General features: G+C 30.7%; 3 protein-coding genes and 1 non-coding gene across 5 annotated transcripts; 3 read left to right on the top strand and 1 right to left on the bottom strand.

Annotated features, from left to right (window-relative positions):
- Positions 1–3,841: 3,841 nt before the first annotated feature.
- On the top strand, positions 3,842–4,810 carry LOC123215081 (glycine-rich RNA-binding protein GRP2A-like). The gene is made up of 2 exons (XM_044635138.1): positions 3,842–4,052; positions 4,348–4,810. The coding sequence occupies exons 1-2, from the start codon at positions 3,939–3,941 to the stop codon at positions 4,678–4,680; spliced, it is 447 nt and encodes a 148-aa protein (XP_044491073.1). The 5' UTR covers positions 3,842–3,938; the 3' UTR covers positions 4,681–4,810.
- Positions 4,811–17,734: 12,924 nt separating this feature from the next.
- Positions 17,735–23,021, top strand: LOC123212713 (probable LRR receptor-like serine/threonine-protein kinase At2g16250). Of its 2 annotated transcripts, XM_044631854.1 has the most exons (4): positions 17,746–20,605; positions 21,152–21,280; positions 21,904–21,926; positions 22,320–23,021. In XM_044631854.1, the coding sequence occupies exons 1-4, from the start codon at positions 18,669–18,671 to the stop codon at positions 22,940–22,942; spliced, it is 2,712 nt and encodes a 903-aa protein (XP_044487789.1). In that variant the 5' UTR covers positions 17,746–18,668; the 3' UTR covers positions 22,943–23,021. The 2 variants fall into 2 exon arrangements, with proteins under 2 accessions (XP_044487790.1, XP_044487789.1); XM_044631855.1 differs by lacking the exons at positions 21,152–21,280; positions 21,904–21,926; positions 22,320–23,021 and adding an exon at positions 21,012–21,144 and having other exon boundaries at positions 17,735–20,605.
- A 355-nt stretch (positions 23,022–23,376) lies between these two features.
- Positions 23,377–23,448, bottom strand: TRNAQ-CUG. The gene has a single exon. It is a non-coding gene; the product is annotated as a tRNA-Gln (tRNA).
- A 79-nt stretch (positions 23,449–23,527) lies between these two features.
- Positions 23,528–26,945, top strand: LOC123212714 (transcription termination factor MTERF2, chloroplastic). Its single transcript, XM_044631856.1, has 6 exons — positions 23,528–24,205; positions 24,430–24,838; positions 24,973–25,188; positions 25,377–25,484; positions 26,001–26,275; positions 26,470–26,945. Exons 1-6 carry the CDS (start codon positions 23,571–23,573, stop codon positions 26,783–26,785), a joined length of 1,959 nt encoding a protein of 652 aa, XP_044487791.1. The 5' UTR covers positions 23,528–23,570; the 3' UTR covers positions 26,786–26,945.
- Positions 26,946–26,977: the final 32 nt, after the last annotated feature.

Raw genomic sequence — 26,977 nt, forward strand, 5'->3', positions numbered from 1 at the left:
TGGATGAAGTTTTAAATATATGTAAAAAAAAAACATAAGTTTAAAAAGAAAATGAAAAAGAAGAAAAAACGCATCTCATATCCATTGAAATGTCTTCTATAAGCAATGACTTGTAGAATTATGTTTTTTTTTTATATATCATGAGATGGGAATATTTTTTTCATCTAACTATTTCATTAAAATTAGGTGAATAATTGTCACTTCTTAAAAATGATATATTCTAATCACTATAAATCTAAGCATTTTAATTGATTTTATCTTTTGTAAAATTTTAAACAAAATTTATCGGTTAATCTGATATTATTTAAAAAGTTTATTATAATTTGATAATAAGTTAAATAGATCATTTCTTAATTGAACCAATCAAACTCTAAACCAATAAGACAACTAATTTGATTACCGATTCGATTTTAAAAATATTGATAGCTAGAACTAGAGTCTTCTCATGGTAGATCTTAATATTGTATAGAATTGTTGTCTTCTGTTTTATAATTTTCCTTTCACTCCAAATTGCCAAATTATAACATAACAGCCCAGAATCCAATACTGTTAGTGAGATTGGAATCACAGTGTCTTTCAACATTTTAAGAAGGCCAAAACACTTATTCCCACCCAAGGTATAGTGGATTTCCAATCCCCCCCCCCCCCCCCCCAACTTTGAAAAACCCAAACACCCACCCACAATCAAATTTTCATTAAAAAATTTAATTAACGTTAGGGGTAGAATTGCCATTTAGCATAAAATTAAAGTTTTATCACATTTTTCTCTCCTATATTTAAAAACCTATATTTTCCCCCCAACCCAAAGTTTAAAAAGTGACAAAAACCCCCCAAGGGTTTGTTCCTCTTCCTCCAACGCCAATTTCTCCTTCTCTGGCCGTCGATCGTCCTCCTTTCCCCTCTTATCTCTCTCTATAGCCTCTTTGGCTGTCTTCGACCAGAGACAAAGACGATTTCGTCTTCATCTTCATCTCCGATCGAAGACGGCCTGAGAGGCTAGGCAGTCTTTCAACCTTGGGTGGGAATAAGTCTTTTGCCCTTTTAAAAAAGGGTAAATTATATAAACAAAATTATTAAAATATCATTTTCTTTTGTAAGATTTCATGTCAATTATGTCACATTACATCAATTTGTATATTCTTTTAATCGTAATTTTTTTTGTCAAAAAGAAAAACTCTCAAAATTCACAAGCTGATTATGACATATATGCTTTTGTAATCGATATACACCGGGTCTGTGGGTCGGTCCATGTTCTAAAAGTTCATGCAAATGGAGCTTTGTAGTTTTTTGGGCTTCTGCAAAGCCCAACCCAATTATTTTTTTGTTATTGGCAGGCGGGTGTTTTACGCCGGCAATTTATTTATCAAATTGATACAATTAAATTATGATAAGTCATAATCAAATAATCATACCTTATGACAAATATATACTAATTAATTATTCTTATAACTATAATTTAATATGTAATTGTAATGATTATTTACTATTAATTTGTTAAGGTCAGAGCAAAGGTGACAGTAAACTGAGTTAAATTAGGTAATGTTGGACTGATCTTGATGCAACCCATCGAAGCCACATGTTAGGTCGACCAAGGTCTATTGCTTGGTCGGCTTTCGTATCAAACTAATCTGACAAAAATTCAAGGCTTGAGGCATGACCTAGGGTCTCCGACCCATGCCCCTAGGGTTGGATTTAAATCATACTCATTCGAATTTAAGTTCAGTTTGAACAAGTCCTAAACAAGCTCGAGCTCGAACTGTTCATTAAGCTCGTAAGTTAAAAATTTTGATATAAAATGATATCGTTTTCACTAATATGTATTAAAATGATATCGTTTTAATAACAAATTAGTTAAAGTTTGAATTCAAATCGAGTTTCAACCAAGTTCGAACTTATTTATAACGAGTTTGACTTAGCTTAAATCCAGTCTGATGTACCCCCATGGGCCCTTAAGAGGTCATCCATGAAAATGAATTTTTTTTATTTATATAAAATTATTTTAATGAGTTATAATAATAGATTACACTGAAGAGGTCGATTCACCCAAAAAAGTTTAAAAAAATTAACTACTATAATATCGAATCTACCACAAGTGTTATCTTATAACTCAAACATGGTTTGTTGAACCTACAGATCTAACATGACCTAAGATTTTTTGTGTTGAACCTAAACATGCGAGACCAAAAAAATCATGTCCATATTAGATCATGGGTCCGTCTAGCCCAAGAGTTTGACCTCATGACCTAAGATTTTTTGTGTTGAACCTAAGCACAGTCCGTTAAATCTACAAATTTAGCATGAATAAAAGTTTGTTGTGTTGAACCTAAATGGGCCAGAGCAAAAAAGTCGGATCGTGGGTCCATTTGACCCATTTTATGCCTCTAGAGTAGAGTTCGAAATAGGATGAAGTGGAAATTTGTGGTTTTCCCAAAGATAATATTTTTCCACGTTATATTTATAATCAATGTTTTTAAAATTAAATCAATAACCAAACCTATTATTTTATTAATTTATTATTATATTATTATGTATTCATTAAAATAATATTAAACATTTACCACTTTTTTAAAACATAAAATATAATTTTAAATATATCAATTAAACAATTAACATTTCATTATATAAATAAAAAAATTAATTATAAATTTTACCATTAATTTAATTAAAATCTTATAAATTATAACTCTTTTAAATTTTAATAACATAAAAAATGTATAATATTATGTAACCTAATTTTATTGGTTTTAAATAGTTTTTTTATTCAACTCGTTTATTAAATTTGTCTGAATTCTAAATAAATCAATATTTATATATAATTCAGACAAATTATAAAATCATATTAAATTATAAATTAATTCACATTTTAATGGATCAAATTGACATATCTAATTCGGTTTTAAAAAACACTTCCATTAATTACGAAACTATATTGGAATTGAAAGTCTTTTAAAAAAAGGGGAGAAATTTGATAAACTCAAATTAGAGTTATTATAAACTCCAAGAATTGACCTAAGTGGTGAAGTGTACAAATCATTTGCAAAACACCCGTGATTCAAATAATTTTAACCTGATATATTATAATAAAATTTACCTCTAATTTATTCTATTTATAGAATAAAATTTACCATAACCATAATAAAATTTATCTCTAATTTATTTAATTTATAAAATAAAATTTATTTTTAATTTGTCCCACCTGTTGCAAAAGTTCCTAAGTTAACCCAAAAAAAAAAAAAGGGGTTAACTTTATTAAATAAATAAAACGACAACTTCGGTCGGCTGATTCTTATTCGAATACGGTATCGTTTCACAGGCATAAAGCGTAAACTTCACGAACTCACTGTTTTTGTGGTGCATGGGCAATAATGTGAATTCGCTGGGGACATAACTGTATTTTTGTACTAAAAGATATTATTGCAGGTCGTCAATATCCTGTGAAAATTGCCATCACATCATCCAACAAAACCTGCTTCACGTGATCGTGGACCCTATGTCATTGTTAGTATCTAACTACACTTTTTAATCAGAGTTTGCCATGCCAGCGCCAGCCTTTAGCCAGATGTTTGTTTTCGACTATAACTTCATTCTGGACAGGCGTTCTTATCCCCAACTTGTGACATGAAAGTGAAATGGCAAATTGATAGGGGAATCCCCAGCTTGTGAATTTTACGAGAACAGGAATTAAAGAAACCGAGAACAACTCTAACTCCACAACCAAACAGGCCAGCACAATTTCTGCCCTAATTTCTAACCCTACTTGTCACACAATCCACATGTAGCGCAATACGCACCCTCCTTAACCTAACCCTAGTTAGACCTCGAACACTCTATAAAACAACCCTTCATCCAGTCGCTTCATATCTCATAAGGTTAATACCTTAAAAAATTCCTTCCTTATCTTTGAATATCCCTTTATACCCCCAATTCAGCGTTTCGTAATGGCTTCCGCCGATGTCGAGTTCCGCTGCTTCGTTGGCGGTCTGGCTTGGGCTACCACTGATCATGCCTTGGAGCAGGCCTTCAGCGCCTATGGCGATGTCGTTGAATCGAAGGTCTGTTAGCAGCAGAGATCGGACCCAGATCCGACCTGATTTGGCTCGTTTTGATCTGTGATCTGTGATCTATGACTGTTTGTGTTACTACTACTCTCTATGTTCTCTGTTACTACTACAATGTTACTGTTCTCTTTTTTGTTACTATCTCCTTAATCGGTACGTTCATCTTCATCTTTTTCATTAAAGACGAAGTGCCCGATCGATTTATTATTATTATTATTTTTTATCTTGAAGACGTTATAGTAGATCTGAAGCTCAGATCTAATGTTTGGTTAAATGTTGATTTGTTCAGATCATCAACGATCGTGAGACTGGTAGATCCAGAGGGTTTGGATTTGTTACCTTCCGTGATGAGAAGTCGATGAGGGACGCGATTGAGGGAATGAACGGTCAGAATCTGGACGGTCGTAACATCACCGTGAACGAAGCTCAAAATCGCGGAAGTGGCGGAGGGGGTGGCTACAACCGCGGTGGAGGTGGATATGGTGGTGGAAGGCGTGAAGGTGGAGGCGGTGGCTATAACCGTGGATATGGCGGTGGTCGGCGTGAGGGAGGTGGTTATGGAGATGGCGGATCTAGGTACTCGAGAGGTGGAGGAGGCTCGGAAGGTAGCTGGAGGAACTAGGGTTTGTGTTTGGGCATATGTTATGTATTAACTGATGGTTAAATTTCGTTTGGTTTCGACGAGTTTGGTGCTGTTTTTATGATCTCTGTTAAGAAAAAAATTAAATGGAAATGAAGTATACTTCTTTTCACTGTGTGCATGGTCTTTGTGCTAGGAAGATAAATAACAAAACGACACTCAAAATTTGCGTAGTATACTAGTAACTGGGTTATAAAAAAGTGCATATTAATAATATTTTAATTTATTTTTAATACAAAAACATAAAACATAAAAACGCATATAAAATAGAGTTATATTTCCAAGCCTTAAGGAACACCCAAAAAACTTCATTTTTATAACATAGTGTAAATGACAAATGTTATTTAAATTGGGATAACAGGGTAGGGTTTCCTATTATAATCTGCATAACAGATTAGGGAAGAATGATATTTTTCTATTAAATTTAAATATTTTTAATATATTATTTAATTTAAAATCTTTTAAATCAATTTTAAAAAATTTCTTCGATTTTGAGTATTCTTATTTATTTAAAATTTTTTATATTTTGTTTAACTTTTAGAGATATAATTATTTTTTCTAAAATCATTTGAAAGACTATTACTGCATATTTTGAACATTTTTTGAGATAAAGTTAATATTTAATTATATAATAATCTAATTATATGTTAAAAATATGGTTATATAATTTTTTAATTTTTAAAAATAAAATACTAATAAAAAATATAAATTTGAGTTTTTAATACTGTCATTTTAACTAATAAATTTTAATTTTAGAAGTAAAAATAATTATTTATATAAAATAAAAAGTATTTTAAAACTATATGTTGATGGGAAAATGTAATTTACTCGCGGAAATCTCACTTAAAACTTTATGTTATGAAAATGTCAGTAAAGAATAAAATTTCATATATAAATAATATATATTATTATATAATTATTTATTATTTTATTTTTAATTTTTAATTTTTAATTTTTAATTATTTAATTATATAATAATATATTATTATTTATATACCTAAAATTATTCAATAATAAAATAATTAGATAAAATAATCACTACGTGTCTCATCATAACATTATAAGTTCTAACTTTATTGAGGTTTAAAAATCTGTTATTAGGTTTTAAAATTTTAGTACCATTTATTCCATCAATCAAATTATGTGTTGTTTACTTAATTAAGAAAGTTATAAATGTTTTTAAATATATAATTAAATAAATTAATAATATATTATTAATTAATTTTAAATTAAAATTATATTAAATTATATATTATTTATATATTTAATTATATACTAATGTATATTAACAGAGAAAAGAGTTATTTTTCATCCAAATTTTAGTTAAAATTCAAAATTACACTTACGACAATTGAAAAATCTAAATTTTCATCTATGATCTGACTTTTGCTAATTTTTTCGGTTAGAAATAAAGATAAAATAATCATTTTATTATTTATATAAAAAAGATATAAAATTTGTTACTTTCCCCTTCCACTTCCTATGTTTTAGAAACTAACATTTTACCTTTATTTAAAGTTTTTAAATTTTGAAAAGTAATATTTTCACCCCTAAACCTAAGTATTTCATATTTTTCAAACTTAGTCACCTCCTAAAACTTTCAAAAATAACAATTTTACCTCCATTTTTCACCTTCAATCATTGACATCCTCTGGTGCAACAGTAGTTGGTTTAAGGTAGAAATTTTTATCTCTTTGTCATATCACGTTTTCCCAAATTTTGATAGAAAATGAACGAGTAAATGCGTTAATAATAGATCCATTATGCATATTAGATATTATTTATTTTATAATTTAAATTAATAAATATTTATATTCATGATTCTAACCATGGTTAATAAAAAGCTATTAATAAAATATAAATTACTTAATAAAAAATATTGTTCATGAACATAGTTTTGCCAGTGCCAACTTGTGAATCTTCACTTGAGGTCTCGACATGACCTACAAATTTTCTGGCCATAATCAAAATTTGTAAGCCATATCGGCCCATGGCTTTCCATAGTCCACCATCACCTTTAGTTACATTATTATTTAATAGTTTGAATATTACCTTATAAAATAACATATATAAAGTATATACATATTAATATATCCAAAATAAATATACATAATTTTATTGATACAAAATTTCTAAGCATTCAAATTTTCTAATTTCAATGTGGATATATATATATATATAACAAATCTAAATAAATAAAATTGTAAAATGAATAAATACAATTTTTTGAAATATTTTTGTGGTGGGTTTATTCTGGCATGCTTGATTAGAACTAGACAATAAAAAATAAAATTGTTCAACCTCAAATTACTTGTATTTTATTTGATGTATACCAAATTTCTCTATAATCAAATGATTTGACCACATCTAACAATTTATCATTTTCAATTCAAATAATTGGATAATTTCAAAATCATTGAGTTTGCCTTGCAAGCAACCTCTACATATGGAAATGGAATTATTATAACAAATTATTTTCATACAATTTTGACTTGGTGAATAAGCTATAAATTATATTCATCATTGTCTTTTAGATAACTTAGTATAAAATCTAGGATATAGGATTTTCTTTAAAATTATTTTAGTTGTATTTGGAAGATATAACAGTAAATCATACAAGGTCAAATCCGATGTGGTGCGTTGAGCGCAAATGTCGTATCATGTTATGACCCACTATAACATTTTTCTCGATCAATCACATTTTTTCTCTTGTTTTATCAACTACTTTACTAAGTTTGTCAAATCAGCGGAACTAAAACATTTTTGTAAATGATTCATGAGAGTTTTGGTTTTATTATTAATTTTTCCTAATTCCCTTCCATTTGAGCTTACAAAAATGAATTTGTCTCAATCGTTTGACCTTTTTTTTTTTAAGAACATTATGAATTCTCCAAATTTATATACAACACAATTTCAAAGTAATCAAGATGATAAAACTCATTTAATCTCATATCTATTTTGATATGAATAAAATAAATTAATAATTAACAAAATATTGAAAACAAATTAATTTGAAAAATAAAAAAATTGATTGAAAGAGTTGAGAACTTGAGAATTAATATAGAAATATTGAGATTGAGAGATATGAGGAGAGTGACTGAAATTCTTAACAGACGTAACACAAACTAAGTTGAATAATAATATAATAAAATTATATATATAAATATATATATTTTTAACTTGTCCATATAAATAGTGTAATAGAATGTAATTACGTGATCTTATTGTTTGTCTTTTATCTTATTTCAAAATTTAAATATCATATTAATTTGTACAAATAAATTGTACTACATATTTGTTAATTTATTCATATAAACTAATATATTTTAATATAATTGAGTGAATTAATAGTTTATTTTATTATTAATTCAAAATTACTTAACCGTATTAAAAACCAGTATATAGAAAAATTACACAGATTAATGTGACAATGATGTGATAATGTTTTTTTCATCTGTAACATATTAATACTGTCATGTCATCACTAATAATTAAATGACATGTCAATCTGTGTAATTTCTTTGTACACAAATTTTATACATATAATGTTACTGATATATAATTAAATATTAAGATAATATAAAAATCAATAAAATTTTGTATATAAATAATATATATTATTTTATATATAAATAATTATATATTATTATATAATTAAATATTATTTTATTTTAATTTAAAATTATATAATAAAAAATTATTATTTATATAATTTAGGTATATAATACTGCCCCTTAAAAATATCTTGATGTCACTTTTATGTAAGAAATATTTTTATAAAATTTATGCAAAACTTTATATTTTTTTATTGGTGCAAAGTACCTTTATGATAATTTTGGGCCCTGACAATTAGAAAAGCCAACGATTGGCAAGTCACCAAGCGAGACTTTGGTTTGAAATATTAGTATTATTAGTAGACCAAATGACTAATTTCTACCAAGGTTTGATAAACAAATACACATATCGATCGGGTTAGGTTTTGGGTTAGTTCAATCTAAAATATGAAAGGATATGACTTGTTACTATAATGGATTATATCAAATCTATAGGCTTTTTGGGTTGTGTCATAGATTTAACCATCGAAACAGTAAATTAATATATCACTATTTTTTAAATAGATTTTTTTCTAAACTTTAAACCTACTTTGTGGTTGCCATTAGCAAGGCTAGCGGCCTTTAACGACTACTAGTGTAACCAATAGCCGTCGGAGGTTTGAAATATTTTTAATTTATTTTTTTAATATAAACCCATCTCTTTCACTCTCTACCCACACACATTTAACCTAATTTCTCAATCTCTTATTTTATCTCTACATTCTCTTCTTTCAATTCTTTTCACATTCAACATTTTGTTTATTCAATTTCAATAATCAATTTCTCTCCACATTGTATTTATTTAATTTTTTGTATTAATTTTTTTGTCTTTAGTTTTATAATAATTTTTTTAAAATTAATTATTTAAATTTATTAATATAAATTTTTTTCTAAATAAATACAACCGAAGATTATAAATTGCAAATTGATTCTCCAAATCACATTTTGTTTGTATCTTTAAATTATGTAAAATCATTTACTATTACTAATTATTATATTTAATAAAAAGAAATTCTTTATTTTATCGACATCGCCATGATGCACTTGTTTTTTTAACTATGTGTTCGTGACTTACCCTACACTTGAGTCGAAACAACTATATTATATACGCTTTACTAGTGAGAAGAACCGAATAATTGGTATGTCTGACCTTTAGATAGTGTCACTCATAATTTTTGTTATATTTGTTATTATCATCATTCCTTTAACGTCTATTGACAATATAATTTTTTTTTTGTTTTTACAATTTTGTCAATTATTATTTTTCTTTTAAAATATTTTCATAATGAAAGAATTTAATGAAAAGATGTGCAAACGATTGAGACAACTTAACTTTTGTAGACTCAATTAATAAAAAATAGGTGTAGTGTTAAACATTATAACCTGGACATTGTAACACAAGTTATTCAATTCTTCTTAATAGTTGAGCGTATGAAAAATAATCGTTCTGACTTAAGTGTCGGGTAAATCAGGAAAATTAAATAAAGAAAGTAAATCCATTGTGACCCCACCAATAAAAGAAAGAGTTTCTTTTAGTTAAATATAACAATTAGTTAGAAAATGATTTTACATCATTTGAAAATATAAACAACATGTGATTCGGTGGATCAACTTACAATTTACAATCCTCGGTTGTATTAATTTGAAAGAAAATTTTATGTAATTATTTTTTTGAAAATTTTTTTTATTAATATATAAATAGGTTGACCCACGAGCTGGTTTGTTTGAGGCTTGATACTGTTTGACCCTATATGTATAAAGTTATGTCATGGGCCTTCTGGTTTGTTTAGTTGGCCTAGCCTAAAAGCCTGTAACTGTGTAGGCCTTAGGCCTAGCACAACCCCTAAGCTCGGTACACCACACCAAAGTCGATGCAACACAATCCATTGACACCTCCACCTTTTAAATTTGAAAAAATTATTTCACCCAAAATTAGTTGTTAATTTTAATAATTAAAATACTATTTTATCCAAATATTATTATAGAATTAATAAAGCTTACACCTAATAAAAAATTACATTTTAATCATAAATATGTTATTCTTTCTTTTCATTAAAACAATATTGAAAATCTTACTAAATTAGTGCGACTTCAATTTAGAATTGCATGATACCAATTACTACAATTCTTAACATCATTGACAATAAGGGTCACTATTGACAATTAATTTTAGTTAAAATTAATGTAAAATTAGGATAAAAATATATGTAATAAAAATTTGGAACAAAATATTATTTAATTTAAGGGTTTATTTGTCTTTTCCGTAATTTTATTTTAAAAAAAATAGATTTTTTGATCAAATCTAACAAAAATGAGCTTTTCAAACTAAAATAGTGGGAATCTACCTTTTCATCCAACATTAGGTGGGAAATAGTCATCTAGCCTTATTAGAATGACCAAACATGGAGGCAACAACTTCCTTCGTGATCCCTTTAGTCCACTTAGTTTTGTACTAAATCATCACTAATCAAACTCATCAACTAAGTGGTAGGCAACAAACTCTACTATTCATTTGGTCATACTAATTCAACCTTAATTAATTAATTAATTATTATTATTTATATATAAAATTATATACGTTATTCATGTTTATAATTTTATTATAAAAAGAAAGAGAAGTGTGTCTTATAAGGATTACTGATGACGAGAATCCGTAGTGTTTTCCATTGATTCAGCTTCAGATTTAGATGATCGTCGATGAAGACCCGTTCTTCAACCACGAATGTGATGGATTCTCATTGTCCAGAGCTATTCGACGAAACCTCTTTATCTTTGAGCTTCATCATTGTTAAGGTTTCATCGGTGACAATAGAGAGATATGCACAAAAGGCCGATCGATGTCATAATCGATTGACCACCATCGACACACTCACCAAAGATTGCAACAAACCCTAAGGATTTGAGAGGAGAAAAGTTACTTTTCAAAGTTGACATTAGAATGAAATGTGAGTTTTCAAAACCCTAGGAGAATAAGATAAAATTATATATATTTTTAATATTATTGATAAAATGACAATTTTACTCAGTTCTAAAAGAAAATTTTAACAACGGTTGCTCTATGAATGAATATTTAATTTTTAAAACCCTACAAATATACATTTATCTTTACATTAAAACTTGGATAAAAAATAATACTTTGGCCTATTATTAATATTTTGTTTTTGGCATTGTAATCACAAGATTATATCTCTTTCTCCGTTTGGTTAAAGACATATTCTTTACATTAAAACTAAGAAATTTATAATCAGTCTGATTAAAAAGAATTTATAATTTTATAGATAAATAATAATTATTATTATATAATTAAATAATAATAATTATTATATAATTAAATAATATATAATTAAATAATAATATATTATTATTTATCTATAAAATTATAAATGTTTTTCCGTTGGTTACGCTGGTGACCTAATTATAAAAAGAAAGAGAAGTGACCTTATTATATAAAAAAAAAAAAGAGAAGAGTGCTTGGTAAGGATTGCTGATTACGTAGAAGTTGGTACATCATGACACCTAAGGCTCTCATTTTTTTAGTCTGATTCTTGTAAGGAAGGAATCATCAATCATAGATATATTATAATAATTATATTAATAACAACAATAATAGACCTGCCCACCAACCAAATATAAGCACTTCCAAACTGTTCTCTGAATTCACCAAAATACTTTCAAAATTTAGAGAGAAGAAAGCACTTTTAGCGAAGAAAAACACTTACAATTTAACATAGCTTAACTTACTTATGTTACCATTTGAGGAAGAATTTTTCTTCAAATTTATTTGAAAAAAAAAAAAAGAGAGAACTTTAGGCTGTGTTTGGATAAAAATGCATTTCCGAATAAGACCATTTCATACCAAAAGCCTGTAAGTAAAGTATAATAAAAGTGCTTATAGAATCATCATCAGTCTCATCCGTGCATGCATGTTTGCCTTCGTGTCTACCATTTCAAAAGCACTTCTCAATGAATAACCATGCAAGACCGATTCTTCCAATTTTAGTTTCTCCTTTATTCATTTACCTGTTTCATTAACAATTCATCACCAATTTCTAAAGTTTTGGATACAAAAAGTTTGCCATTTTAGTGTCAAAACGATGATAATAAATCTTTTATATGTATGACCTGATATGTATCGTTTATCATATAAAACAAAAGGCATATAATAATTTCATGTATTTACAAATATTTAGTGAAAATAAATATATAATCACCTAACAAAAATGAAATGGGTGTTTTAATTTTGCATCTAAAAAATTAAAACCAATAATTATCAACGTGTCAATAATTGTATAAGCTTTAAAGATTGGTGGGTAGTTGAATAGATCTTGGTTTTATGATCAAGTAATAAAATAAATGCTTTTGCCAATAAAAAAAATATTACAATGGTGGAAAATAAATTTTAAAGCACACCCACATGATTACAGGCGCTTTTTAATGACATTAAATTATAATTGAATTTTCTTGTAAGGATTTATAAATTTAATGAATTATCACTTGCCCACCATTAGTGGCCATGGAAGCTTGTTTGAGAGTGAAGAAGGAGTTTAGGGTGGAGCCATGGAGAACTTATTTCTTTGTTTCTTTTGTGGGTTAGATTCTATGTTACTTAGCTGACACTGTAAGATAAGATTTTTGGCATGGCAGGGCATATATTGTATTTACTTTGAAGATAGGAAAAATTCTCTTCGATAAAAATGATGCGTAGAATATGATTCCTGAAATGATAGTTCAACCTAATCAAAGATGATTTTCACAAGGGATTTATTTGTTGCTTTAGGAACAGAAATCCATCCTTGTGCATTTCATCTTTCCAGTAAAATTATAGGTCAAAGAACTTATTCCCACCCAGGGTTTGTTGAATTCTCAAACTGATACCCGGTAAATATTAAAAACTCAAACTCTCATCTGTAGACTGTTAAAATTAACATAATCAGTTAGTAATATATTAAAAATAGTAAAACTTTATCTTATTTCTTCCCTTGTTTAGAAAACTAAGAATTTCTCTTGGGGGTAAATTCTTCTACGCTCTCTCCCTCCAGCGACTGAAATCTCTCTTCTCTAAACCTACCCCTTCTATTGCGTTTTCATCTAAGATGAAAACATTTGGACGAATCAATGCCAGAGATGAGCGTCGAAAGTAGTGTCCGAGAGGGGAAGACATAGTTGGAAGGGAGAGAAAGGGCTGGAAAAGTGGACCATTTATTGGAAAATTGTCTCTGAAAAATTGAAACCTTAGGAAAGAAAATATAACTTTTTAAAATTTAATTATAAAAGAAAATTGTTAGTTTTTCAAATCAAGAGAAAAAATGATGTAAACTTTTATATATTTTTAATATTATTAATTAAATGATCATTTTATCCCTGTAGCGAATAAATTCGGTTAACTTTAATAGTTAATAAGTGAGTATTTTACTTTTTAAAATTTAACAAGTAAAAGTTTATAGATACACTAAACCTTAGATGGGAATAAGTCTTTTGACCTAAAATTATATACCAGACTTGTTGATTTCAACTTCATAGGTATTATTCATTTCAAACTTAATTTATAAGAAAAATCGTTTTTTAATTGAGATGACGTATAGTTTATGAAGCAATTCAGAGTTTTGCGGGGATGATGAAACGGGAGACAGCCGACCGTTAGAGAGAGGAAGAAGGAAAGGCAAGCAAGTGGCACACCTAAGCAATCAGTGGTGGTTGACTGACCAAATGCATGTATCAGGATTCAACGCCATCTGAAAATGACTCATCTTAACCTAACCAAAGTACTTTGTAAATATTAATAGTCAAATTACAGCCCAATTTGCCATTATTAGTTTCCAACGAAACGGCAAAGATATTTATATCAAGAGACAAGATCTAAGTTGTGCGTTACAACGGATTGGATGGGATATTTTTTTAAGAAGAAAAATATACGGATGTGTAGCAGTGGTAAGCCACTTATTTGTTACACTTTCGAATTATGCTTCGCTGTCTTGTGGCATTGGACATTTTTAATGCAAATTAAACTATGTCAGCATTCAACTTCCCCAGTGTTGGATTGTCTCCCTCGTATTAATAAGGCCAGAGGACTTATTCCCACTCAAAGTATGCTTACATTCTTAGTTCTCATAGTTTAACTTTAAAAATTTTATTTATCCACCCATATATTGTTAAGTCTGTTAATTTTAAAGATAAAATTATTATTTTATATGTAATACTTAAAATAAAATTTTATCTTCTTTCTTCCTATTTAAACTCTAAAAACTAACAATTTTCTAACCTAAATCAAGTTTTAAAAAATCACATTTCCCCTCAGGGTTTAGTTTCAATATCCGGCCACTCTCCAATACCATTGTTGACTGTCTCTCCCTCTTGACAGTTCCTCTTCTTCCGATAGTTTGCTTGAGTGAAAGCCTAACCCCTCCCATGTCGTGTGATATCATTTGGAAAGACGAATCGTCTTCCGAAACGACTAAGATGAGATCGATCGTTGATCTTGTCTTCGCCGTCTGGGAAGATAATTTGTCTTCCCAAATGACATCACACGATACCAAAGGAGTTAAGGTTTGTTAAAACAAACCATCAGAGGAAGGAAAACCGTCGAGAGAGAGAGACAACTGGTGATAGTGTCGGAGAGAGTGACCAAATATTGAAGAAACCCTGGTAGGAAATATGATTTTTTTTAAACTTGACCTAGGGGAAAAATTATTAGTTTTTAGAGTTTAGAGAGAAAATGATATAAAATTTTAAGGTGTTAGAGTTTCATTAATTTTAACTATTTATTGGTAAATAAATAAAATTTTTGAAATTAAGAGATGAGAATTTGAGAATACAATATACTATGGGTAGGAATAAATCCTTTGGGCCTATTTATTAACGTAAATTTTCAACTTAGAAGCCATTGACGTTGAGTGTTTGACCCTCCACTTTCCCTTGTCGTTACTCACAATCTTGGGTGTTCCTTGTAATTTTACCCTTGAATATTAAGGTAGGTTCATTATATATTCCAACTTACTCCTTTAAGTTTTCTGGGATCAATGCAACTGATATGTGCAGACTTTGAAGGAACATTCAAATAGAGAAGTGAAAATTATTAAAGACAAAGGACAAAAGACCGGTTTGGAAATCCTGGCACTGGACATGGAGTGAAGAACGGGTAAGAAAGTTAGAGAAAAAAACAAAAAATGATCCTTGGAAAGCATTTAAAGGTGACGAAGACAGAAAATAATGGAAGAAATTGGACTTCCAGATTTATACGAGAGTGACTGAGAGCGAAGGTTGGAACTTTCAAACTTTTAATTTTCTTGAATTTTGGTAGCCTAATTTTCGCATACTTTTCTACCAACAAAATTATTAGAAAATTAGTTATAATATTTTTTCAAACTCTGTTATGTACCAATACGGTTGAAATACTATATATATTGAAAAAAGTATTTTTTTTTTAAATATTTTCTAAATACACCCTCAAGACAAAATTTCAGATATTGGGTTAAAGGTTAATAAAAATTATTTTGATAATTTTTATTATTATTTATATTTTATTTGATATGATATATAATATAATAAATAATCTGATCACTACTTTCACTTTAAATATTAAAATATTACTAACGTAATCTTGATTTTATTATAATTATATTTTTATTTATTAATTTTTTAGAATAAAAATAATTTCATTTTCAATTGATATAATAAATAATATAAAAAATATTTAAAAATAATTATATCAAAAATATTTAAATAAATTAATATGTTAGTATTCTTTTATTATTTTTAATCAAATACAATAATTATTTACGTCTATATATTTTTATTAAATACAATAATAATAATTTTAACCGCACCCGTTAATGCAATTTACTCTTGTATAAAAATAATTTAATGTTATGCATACATGCTCACTAAATCTGACTAATTTTAGAAAATATATTCAATTTCTAATTAAATCCACTCTCCCTTACTAGTTCTATTGACCGAGAATAAACAGAAATCAATTTTCGTAAATATAATTTTTCATAAATAGTTTGAGTGATAAAAAAAAAAAATTCAATTTATAAGAAAACATGAATTCAAATTTTCTTTGAAAAAATACATTTATTAGTAGTTGTGAAATCTGTCACTAAACCAGAAGTTTATCTTATTGATCTTGATTGATTTGATTCAGTGGTTGTGAGGTTGATTACTAAACTCAGGGTTTATTTCGATTTTAAAAGTGACAATCTGATTCGAATAGAGTTCTATATTACAAAAAAAAAATCATAAATATATGCATTTAAATTGAAAATTTGTTAAAATTTCAATACCCAAAAACTAATCCCGCCTCAAACATTTTTAAAATTTAATGATAATTTTATTAATCATGCTACCACACCACAACTGAATCCACATTTTCCAATTTCATACATATTTTTCTCAATTATAATTACTTTCAAATCTTTATTAATTTGTTAAATTGATTTCCCATGTCGATTAATGATACATAATTTTGAGTATAAATAATACACTATCATATGAGTGGATATTATTTTTAAAATTATATTAATATATTAAATAGAATTATTAACAGTAAAATATCACTAAATCACTTCACGATGTGTTAATGCTCACAATTTAGTTTTATTTTATCTTAATTAATTTTGGATAACGAATGCTATTAGTCAAATGGGCTAAATTTTAGATTAAGAAATAAGTCAGCATTTTTTTCAAAATTTTCTTTATGATTCAATCAAAATTTAATATTTTGAAATTATTATAAATAAAAATTCCTTATTTGTCATTAAATAATGAACACCAATTAATTTTATAAATTAATAATTTTATTTTGTTTTAAATGTTAAATAAATATACTAAAAAGCTATGAGAAAATTACAAGACAAAAATCACCAATTAATGATAAACCATAAATATAATTGTTGACCTACTGGCTGCTGCCTCAACCAATTATGAATTATGCACCAACAGTCTCACATTGACCATAAAAAAAAAATGTCATATTCATAGTTAAGGCATGTTATAGTAAGATACGATAAAATATATCATAATTAATATGATATAATTAATATATTATACAAATATATTATATAATATTGATATGAAGTAATACAATTTAAAAAAGATAATAGAATAAAAATATATGTGAAATTTTTAAAAAATTTTTAAACATATTTATAATACTTTTTTAAAACGATGTCATATTAATTATATTTTTTATTATTTTATTAATATTTTATTTTTTAAACATTATATAATATGATATGATATGATATAATATTTAATATATAATATATAAAATTAAATTTTTGATATATAATATATCTGCCGTGATCTTTTTAACCGAAGTTAAAAAAAAAAAAAAGGGTACCCGCTGCTGCTGTTAATGATACAGATTTCAATTGCTTTCCATCCACCTATTACTGTAGAACATTTGATAAATAAACAACTTCACTGAGATTAATTCCAGGATTTTGTGATTGTTTTTTAAAACAGAAGAAACAAAAACAAATTGAAATCAGAAACTGAAAAAACAGAAGCATTTTGAATCTTGAATACCCAGAAAACAAAAATCAAATACATGTGTTTTGTAATAGAGAGATAGAGTGAGCCTTATGAATAATTAAAGTGGCTAGTTAAGTTTAAGTAGTTTGTGTAATAGAAGCTTAGCTGGCTTGAGCGGGTTTACCGGAGTCAAACCCAAATCGGCAGGCGCCGAACCACCCTCGCTTTTGTGTCAGACCAATAACAGAGCCACTGCTTCTGGTTCTCATTAACAACTGAACCCCACTTTTGCAGTTAATTTTTTTTTTTTTTACCAGAGAATTGTCAGCGCTTAAAAATGAAGCCTTCATTTTAGAATTAGAATGGAAGTTTGTGTTAAAAGTCTTAAGAGAGGAGAGAGTGATTGTCCACTTCAGAGTTGTTCTTTGTTCTTGAGTCTTGACCACCTTTTTTTTATTTATATCTTTAAAATTATTATTTTAATTTTAGATCACTGTACATTTTTTTGTTTCCAGTTTCTCTCTCTTTCTCAACTGAAGAACAAGAAACTGGAGGATTGAGAGAGAGAGACAGAGTAGGTAGAGAGAAACAGAGAAAAGAAGAGAACAGATAGCGCATGGATTGGTCAGCAACAAGCCTTTTTTTGGTTGAGGAAGAAGAAGAAACTTAGAGATATATAAATGACGGAAGAAAAAAAAAGGCTTGTGATTCAGGTAAGAGTTTTTCGTTCTGTTTTTAAGAGAAAGGAACTGGGAGTCTTTAATTGTATGTAAAAAAAAATGTGTTCTGTCATTTGGGTGTTTTTTATTTTGTTAGATTTCATTATCATTTACAGTCAAATACACTTGAAAGATTGCACTCAAGTATGAGAGAAAGAATATGAGGACGTTTGTTTTGTGAGCCATGGTGGATCAACGAAGGGCACTGGCTGTTATTTTTTTATTGCTGTTATTGTTTGAGTCTACATTTGAGCAACTTGAAACCTTGAGTTCACCGCATGAGCGAGCTGCTCTACTTGAACTCAGATCCTCACTAGGGCTAAGAAGTGCAGATTGGCCGAGAAAATCTGACCCTTGCTTAGTGTGGAATGGTATAAGCTGTGCAAATGGTAGTGTTGTTGGAATTAACATTTCTGGGTTTAGAAGAACAAGACTTGGGAAACTAAACCCTCAATTTGCTATTGATTCTCTTGTGAACTTGACACATTTGGCCTCTTTCAATGCCTCAAGATTCCTTCTTCCAGGCTCAATCCCAGATTGGTTAGGGCGGCAAATGTTGACTTTGCAAGTGTTGGATCTCCGTTCATGTTCTATAAATGGTGTTATTCCTTCAAGTCTTGGAAATTTGACTAACTTAACTAGTCTGTATTTGTCTGATAATGGCCTTTCTGGGACAATTCCTTCGAGTTTGGGTTTACTGCCACTCCTCTCTGTTCTTGATCTTTCAAAGAATTTGCTCATTGGACCCATTCCTTCATCATTTGTGTCACTGAAGAATCTATCAAGACTTGACATTTCTTCAAATTACTTAAGCGGGCCAATTCCTCCGGGCATTGGGACACTTTCAAAGCTTCAGTATTTGAATGTCTCGAACAATAGTTTTGCTTCTACAATTCCATCTGAGCTTGGAGATCTTGATAGCTTGGTTGAGCTTGATCTTAGCGGTAATTCTTTGTCTGGGTCAGTGCCTCCTGATTTAAGAGGGTTAAGGAATTTGCAGAAGATTTTGATTGGAAACAATTTTCTAAACGGGAATTTACCTGTTAATTTATTTCCATCTCCTAGTCAGTTGCAGATTATCATTTTGAAACACAATAGTTTTACTGGTCATCTTCCTGATGTCTTGTGGACAATGCCCCAGTTGAGTTTTCTTGACATCTCTGTCAATAATTTTACTGGTTTGCTGCCCAATTCTAGCTCAAATGCAAATGTCACTGCTGCAGAACTCAATATTTCTCTGAACTTGTTTTATGGAAATCTGACACCATCTCTAAGAAGGTTCAGTTTCATTGATCTCTCAGGGAATTATTTTGAAGGCAAGGTTCCTAAGTATGTGCCTGGTAATTCATCTCTTGATGGCAACTGTCTCCAAGATTTGCCAGACCAGAGGACTTTGGTGGATTGCTCTTCATTTTATGCTGCAAGGGGCCTGAATTTTGATAACTTTGGCCTCCCAAATTCCACACAACCTCGTGCATCTGAAACCTCTGGGAAGAACAACAAAAGGACAATTATATTGGCATCGGTTTTGGGAGGAGCTGGGCTAATTTTGCTTTTGGTGTTGCTGGCTCTGCTTGTCCTTTGTACCCGTAAGAGGGGCACTACAAATGAAACAGGGGTCGGTGTGGGGCCAGTTCCTGCAGGGTCCACTCCACCTCCTCCTGGAGTGTCAATTAACTTTTCTAACCTTGGAGACTCATTTACTTATCAGCAGCTACTTATAGCAACTGGTGACTTTAGTGATGCAAATCTCATAAAAAAGGGTCACTCAGGAGATCTCTTCCGTGGTATCTTGGAAGGTGGTATCTCTGTGGTAATCAAAAGAATTGATTTGCAGTTTATTAAAAAGGAATCATACCTGTTGGAATTGGATTTCTTTAGTAAGGTTGGACATTCAAGACTGGTTCCTCTCCTGGGACATTGCTTAGAGAATGAAAATTTGAAGTTCCTTGTTTATAAATATATGCCAAATGGGGATTTGTCAAGTTCCTTGTATAGAAAAACCAATATGGAAGATGATTTACAGTCATTGGATTGGATAACTAGATTGAAAATCGCATTAGGAGCGGCAGAGGTTTTATCTTATCTTCATCATGAATGCACTCCACCCCTTGTGCACAGGTACTTTCTGGAATATCTTCTGTTTTCTTGATTCATTCTAGGTTTTATCCTTTGTTACTTTATGATCAATTTCCTGAAATTTACGGTGGTATGTTAGGTAACTTTGGGCTGATGTTGTCTCTACACCATTCTATTCTATTATAGAAATTATAAGATGAGGCTCTAGCCATTAAACCTTGCACAAAGCAGTCATTAAATTGTAAACTTCTAATCTAATTCATGACATTATATTTTCATGTTACACTGATATATAGGTCACTAGTTATTTACTTTACTTCCAGTAGTTTGTTATGGCTGCATCTATCTAGGAAGGTACTTCTTTTTTGAGAGTAGTGTTACAATTCTATGCTTTCGTTTTGTTGAAGACTTCCCATCCTAAATTAAAATAAAAATTTGAGTATTCTAGTTATAGGTATGTAGAAAAGCCAATTCCTTGGCAACTTTAAGAGACAGAGGGTTGAAGGAAGGGGATTTCACAGTAGTGGTCTAGTTATATAAGAAAAACTTATGCAAGTAATGACATTCGTTTTTTCCCTATCCTTGAAGAGATGTTCAAGCAAGTAGTATTCTTCTGGATGATAAATTTGAAGTACGGCTTGGGAGCCTAAGCGAGGTCTGTGCTCAAGAAGGTGATTCTCATCAAAGTAAAATTACCAGGTTGCTGCGGTTACCACAGTAAGTCATTTGGTAGAAGTTGTTTCTATTCAGATGTTTTCATGCTGTGATTGATGAAGAATCAACTTTGAATTGTATTGCTTTTGTTGATTTATTTTTCTTTCAAAATTCCAATTTATTCAAAAAAAATTTGTACTGAGACCCTTCTCCACCCTGATGTGAACAAGATTCAAGCCCTTAACATTTTGCATAACCTAAAATACACAACCAGTTGAACTAGCTAATAACTACAATAGTTTTTATTGCTTGAATATATGCCTAATCTCCTTTTTGTTCAGTTAAATATTTTTTGCTTGCTACCATGTCTTGCTATGTTTGAACGCCCATGCGTAGATTGCCTGTATGAAGAGATTAGATTGACCAAATAAAACAGACAGTTGACTTCACAAAATGTAATGAGATTAGGCTGCCTCTTTTTCATTTTATTTGTTGTAAAACAGTAGACCAAGTATGGAATGATCAGTGAGTTATAACCTCTGACAAAACTTGCACAAGGGTAATGGTGATTTTGGTATTTATAAAATTACCTCTGAGTTTTTTTCCATAATTGTTTGGTTGCTTTAAGTAATGCCTGCCGAATTTGTTGATGAGTATAATAATACTTTTCTCCTTCCAATGTGCAGGTCATCTGAACAAGCTACTTCAGGTATGTCAAATTTTCAGTTGTAAAATAGCTGATTCTTTATTATCAAACTTGGTGACGCTAAATTCAAGCCTGAAATTTAGATAGAATAAAACCTAAAAACATACTAGGAGATAAACATGATTCCTCTTGAAGATTTTGTTCTCTACCCAAAATTAAGCATTTTTTCTGTTAGAAATGTAAAATGTCTCTATTCATAATTGATAATCATTTTCCTCTCCACTTGAATGAAATTTTTTACTATTTTGGTCTGTTGAAGTCTTTTATCAAACAAATGCTTGGAAGATTAAAATTGTCGGTCTTGCAATGTCAGCCTTAATTTAAATAATAAATTAAAAGTTTATTTGATGCCGATGTTTGTTTCTGAATATTTTTTCTTCATTTGGAAAATCGCAGGTTTGCTGACAGCAACATGTGCCTATGATGTATACTGCTTCGGGAAGGTATTACTTGAACTGGTAACCGGCAAGCTGGGCATTAGTGCATGCAGTGATACCGAAATGAAGGAATTAATGGAACAGACACTTCCATACATCAGTATATACGACAAGGAACTTGTAACCAAGATTGTAGATCCATCTCTGATTGTTGACGAGGATCTTTTAGAGGAAGTATGGGCCATGGCTATTGTTGCCCGGTCTTGCCTTAATCCCAAGCCTTCAAGGCGGCCTCTCATGAGATACATCCTCAAGGCTTTGGAAAACCCTTTAAAGGTCGTAAGGGAAGAGAACTCTGGCTCAGCAAGGCTAAGAGCTACCTCTTCTAGAGGGTCTTGGAATGCTACACTTTTTGGTAGTTGGCGTCACAGTTCATCCGATGTGGTGGCCATTCCAGCAGTGTCAGCTGCTAAAGTAGAAGGAACTAGTAGTGTTAAACGATCAGGAACCACAGGTTCTCATTCTCAGGGCAGTGGACCAAATAGCCGAGGTGATAATTCATCCTCACGTAGACAGCATTCTAAAGATATATTCCCAGAACCATTTGATGTCCAGGAAATAGAGAGACAAAACCAGGACTAGTAAAAGATAGTTGATTGTTGTTGATTCTTTGCTAATAAATATTTGGCAGGCTTCCCATTTGAGTGCCTGCTTGGCGGTATTGCTACTCTTGCAAGCTCTTCTTGGTCCTGGAGATAATTGAAAATTTCACACCATTTTTGTAATTATAACAGGGGCATAGAAGTTAAATGAAGGGGGACTTCACTAAAATTATCTCAGAGGAAACCAATAATTTTTGTAGAGAGAAAGGTGATGGTGGTTTGTGGGTTGTGTTGTGCAATGTAAATTGTAATTTTTCAGGATTTCTTCATTCAAATGAGATTCTAATCTCAATTCGAAAGATAGAAATGAGAAATAAAACAGACGTGAAAGATTATACACAATTTCACCTTTCAAGGATTTTCTTGTTTCTTTTCGAAACAATGCTCTGCTTTGCAAATCTCTACATATAAAAGAGGTCCCACCGAGATTTGAACTCGGGTTACTGGATTCAGAGTCCAATGTCCTGACCACTAGACCATGGGACCTTCTTGGTAAATTTCTGAACTATTAAATTTTATTTATAATTTAATAAAAGATGGAAACCTCACCAGTCTTTCTACCGGCCAGTCACCACTGCCTCTATCCAATTTTGCACTATTCAGAAGTCATGCTTTCGGTGTCATGTCCCAACCACCACCAGTCCCCACTCCTCTCCCTCCGCCGCACGACAAGAGCCATCTCCGCTTCTCTCGACGACCATATTAACACATCAGACCCCGCCCTCCTCCGCAAACACAACTACAAGTCCACCTCTCTGCTCATCCGCCATCTCTCCGCCCACCAAAACTCTACCCTTCAACAACAGAATCAGCATGACACTATCCCACCTGAAGAGAGAATTAAACTACTCGAATTGTCTCTCGTCGCCAAACGACCCCCGCAATTTCCGGGCTCTATATACGACGCGTCAGACTCATTATTAAAACCCCTTCAAACCCTCTTTAAATCGAATAAAGCCGTAGAAAACGAATTCGATGATAAAGATGAAGTTGATGAGGACATGATAATGAAGGCGTTGGAGATAAGGAGAAAAGTTACCGCTGAAATATTCAAGCGGGCAATGAGGAAGGGTAAATTCGGAATTACGTATTCTACTAATGTGACTGAGAGGTTAACTGATTTTATTGATCATGTGATGATAAAGGCTGCGGCTTTGAAGAAGTTACCTGCGTTTGCAGAGTCCACGTTTAATGTTCGTGCTAAAACTGTTATAGAAGACTCTCATGTTGTGCCACTTATAAGGTACGAGTTCATTAATGGTTGTATTGGCTCTTTATATGATGGGTTTGTGGGTCTGATAATATTGTTTTCATTTTCCTTTATGAAACCCTTCTTTCAAGTTTGTCTAGTTGTGTGAAATTGTTTACTTGTATATCATAGCTTGTAAGATAAAGTCTTTTTGTAGTAAGTTTTTTCAATTTTGGATTGTTTTCCAAGATGATTTTTTGTAGCTGAGTTCTATATAGGTGGTTGAAACATAATGGGTTGACATATCCGAAAATTGCGAAGCTTATATGCATGTCAAGAGGGAATATTGAGTGCATAAGAAGGCTTGCTGAGTGGCTGAAGTCAATTCATGTGAAGGGTGAATTTCTTGGGGTTGTACTCTTGAAATCAGGAGGGAACACTTTGGAACGTGATCTTGAAGAATTAGGTGAGATTGTTGACTATTTGGAGAGCAATGGAGTCAGGAGGGATTGGATGGGGTACATCATGCGCTGGTGTCCGCAATTATTGTCTTACAACATTGAAGAAGTGAAAACACGTGTGCATTTTTACTTGGATATGGGCATGAATGCAAATGATTTTGGCACTATGGTCTTTGATTATCCTAGGGCGCTTGGCTTTTTTAGTCTAGAAGAGATGAATCAAAAGGTATCTGATTCTGTTGGTTTGCTTATCTCTATTATTCAACTTGTTTGATATGGAAAATGCTTAATGAGATGTATTAGACAAGTAATATTTCAAATGTATTGTGATTTTAAGGTCTGATGTCCTTGTTCATATAGGTTGCTTATCTAAAGGAGTTTGGCCTTAGTACTGAAGATGTTGGAAGACTACTAGCATTTAAGCCACAGTTGATGGGTTGTAGCATTGAAGAAAGATGGAAGCCTCTTGTAAAGTACTTGTACTACCTTGGAATTTCACGAGATGGTATGAAGAGAATGCTTCTGATCAAACCAATGGTTTTTTGTGTTGATTTGGAGGAAACAATTGTTCCAAAGGTACTTGATGTTCTGATGCTTGTGATATATTTAAGCATTTCTTTTTTCTGTTTTTATCAAGGTGGTTTCTTTCCATATTCTAAGTTTTCATCATTCTGCCTTCTCCTCTAAGATTTATCATCTTCATATTACCAATGCCCTGCTTTATGTGGTCAATACGGACACTCATTTTTATCTTGTTTTTCAAGGTGCAATTTTTCCAGGATATAGGTGTTCGAGATGATGGCATTGCCAATATGCTTGTAAAGTTTCCTCCTTTACTAACATACAGCCTTTACAAGAAAATTCGGCCTGTGGTTAGTTCTTTTGCATTCTTGTTCTCTTTATTCCTCAATTTATTAGTATTAAAATTTTGGTATTTTTGCCCTCTCTTGAGATGGCCTATTTTTTTATTTTCTCAGATACACTGTTAGTGCACAGCAAGAGGTCTTGAAATTTGACTCTCTCTTTTGATTATGGAAAGAATGAGAAAACTTTAATAGCTAAAACTATTGAAAACTGGAACCTAATATCAAAAAAGATTCATATTTCATTTCTTATCAAGATCTGAAAAGAGCTATAATCTTGCATTCTTTTCTTATGACATCTTCAACTTAAGTGTTTCTGGACTAAACCAGTAGATGTTTACTAATATCTAATAGCTTTTGCAAGAAGTGTCATTCATACAGCCTACTCCTCTGCTGACAAAGTTTGCTTAATCAGATTTTTTCTTGTATTTTGTTTCAAGATGATTTTGCATCAAGAGATCCAAGTAATTCAGTTATTATCTTGTGAGCAGTAGTAACTTTTGCTGAAATGATAATATGATACAGGTCATATTCTTGATGACCAAAGCTGGAGTCAGTGAAAGAGATATTGGTAAATGTATAGCTCTGGGACCAGAGCTCTTGGGATGCAGCATAGGGAATAAGCTTGATGTCAATGTGAAATATTATCTATCACTTGGCATAAAACTTCAGCAACTGGGAGAGATGATTGCTGATTTTCCCATGCTGTTACGTTACAATATTGATCTGCTCCGGCCAAAGTATCGTTATTTACGGAGAACCATGGTCCGTCCTTTGCAGGATCTTATTGAGTTTCCAAGGTGATGGGAATATGGGACACTATGCTGTCATAAATGTAGCCTCTTACAATGTTTAATATCTATTTTTTCATGTTTGTATAAAATCAATTTAATGGTGAAGCTTTTCCATTATTCCAAGTTACAATCATGAGGATTCTTGGATGTAAGTATTTTCAGTTTCAGTCTTGAGCACTGACAATGTGAAACATTTGCAGGTTTTTCAGCTATTCTCTTGAAGAGCGAATAATTCCAAGGCACAAGCTTATGGTGGAGAATCAGGTTAATTTTAAACTGCGATATATGTTGAATTGTTCTGATGTAGAGTTCAGACAGAAGGTTGCAGAGAAGGTGGAAGGACGACGGTTATATGAACTAAGTCTAATGCATGGAGTTCACACCAGTTCCCAAACAGCTGATGTCTCTTTCAGGGATGGGGAGGTAGTTGATTGTTTTGAACCTCAAGCAAATGATGCAGGGAAGAAAGACTTTGATAGTGAGAATTCTGAAAGCGGCTCATCTGGGGTGAACTAGAAGTTTGGTGCTCACGGTTTCCATTTGTATACACCTCTTCAAATTTTCAATGCATGTATATATTTGCACTTTCTCTGGTTTCAACTTGAAGCAAAAGTTTCACTGATATGCCTTACACACTTTTGTTATATTATTTTGATATATAAATGATATCTTATCGGATAATTATGTATTATTTTATTTTTAATTTAA

Source organism: Mangifera indica, chromosome 4 (assembly GCF_011075055.1).
Source record: "Mangifera indica cultivar Alphonso chromosome 4, CATAS_Mindica_2.1, whole genome shotgun sequence".
In the NCBI taxonomy this organism is placed as follows: domain Eukaryota; kingdom Viridiplantae; phylum Streptophyta; class Magnoliopsida; order Sapindales; family Anacardiaceae; genus Mangifera; species Mangifera indica.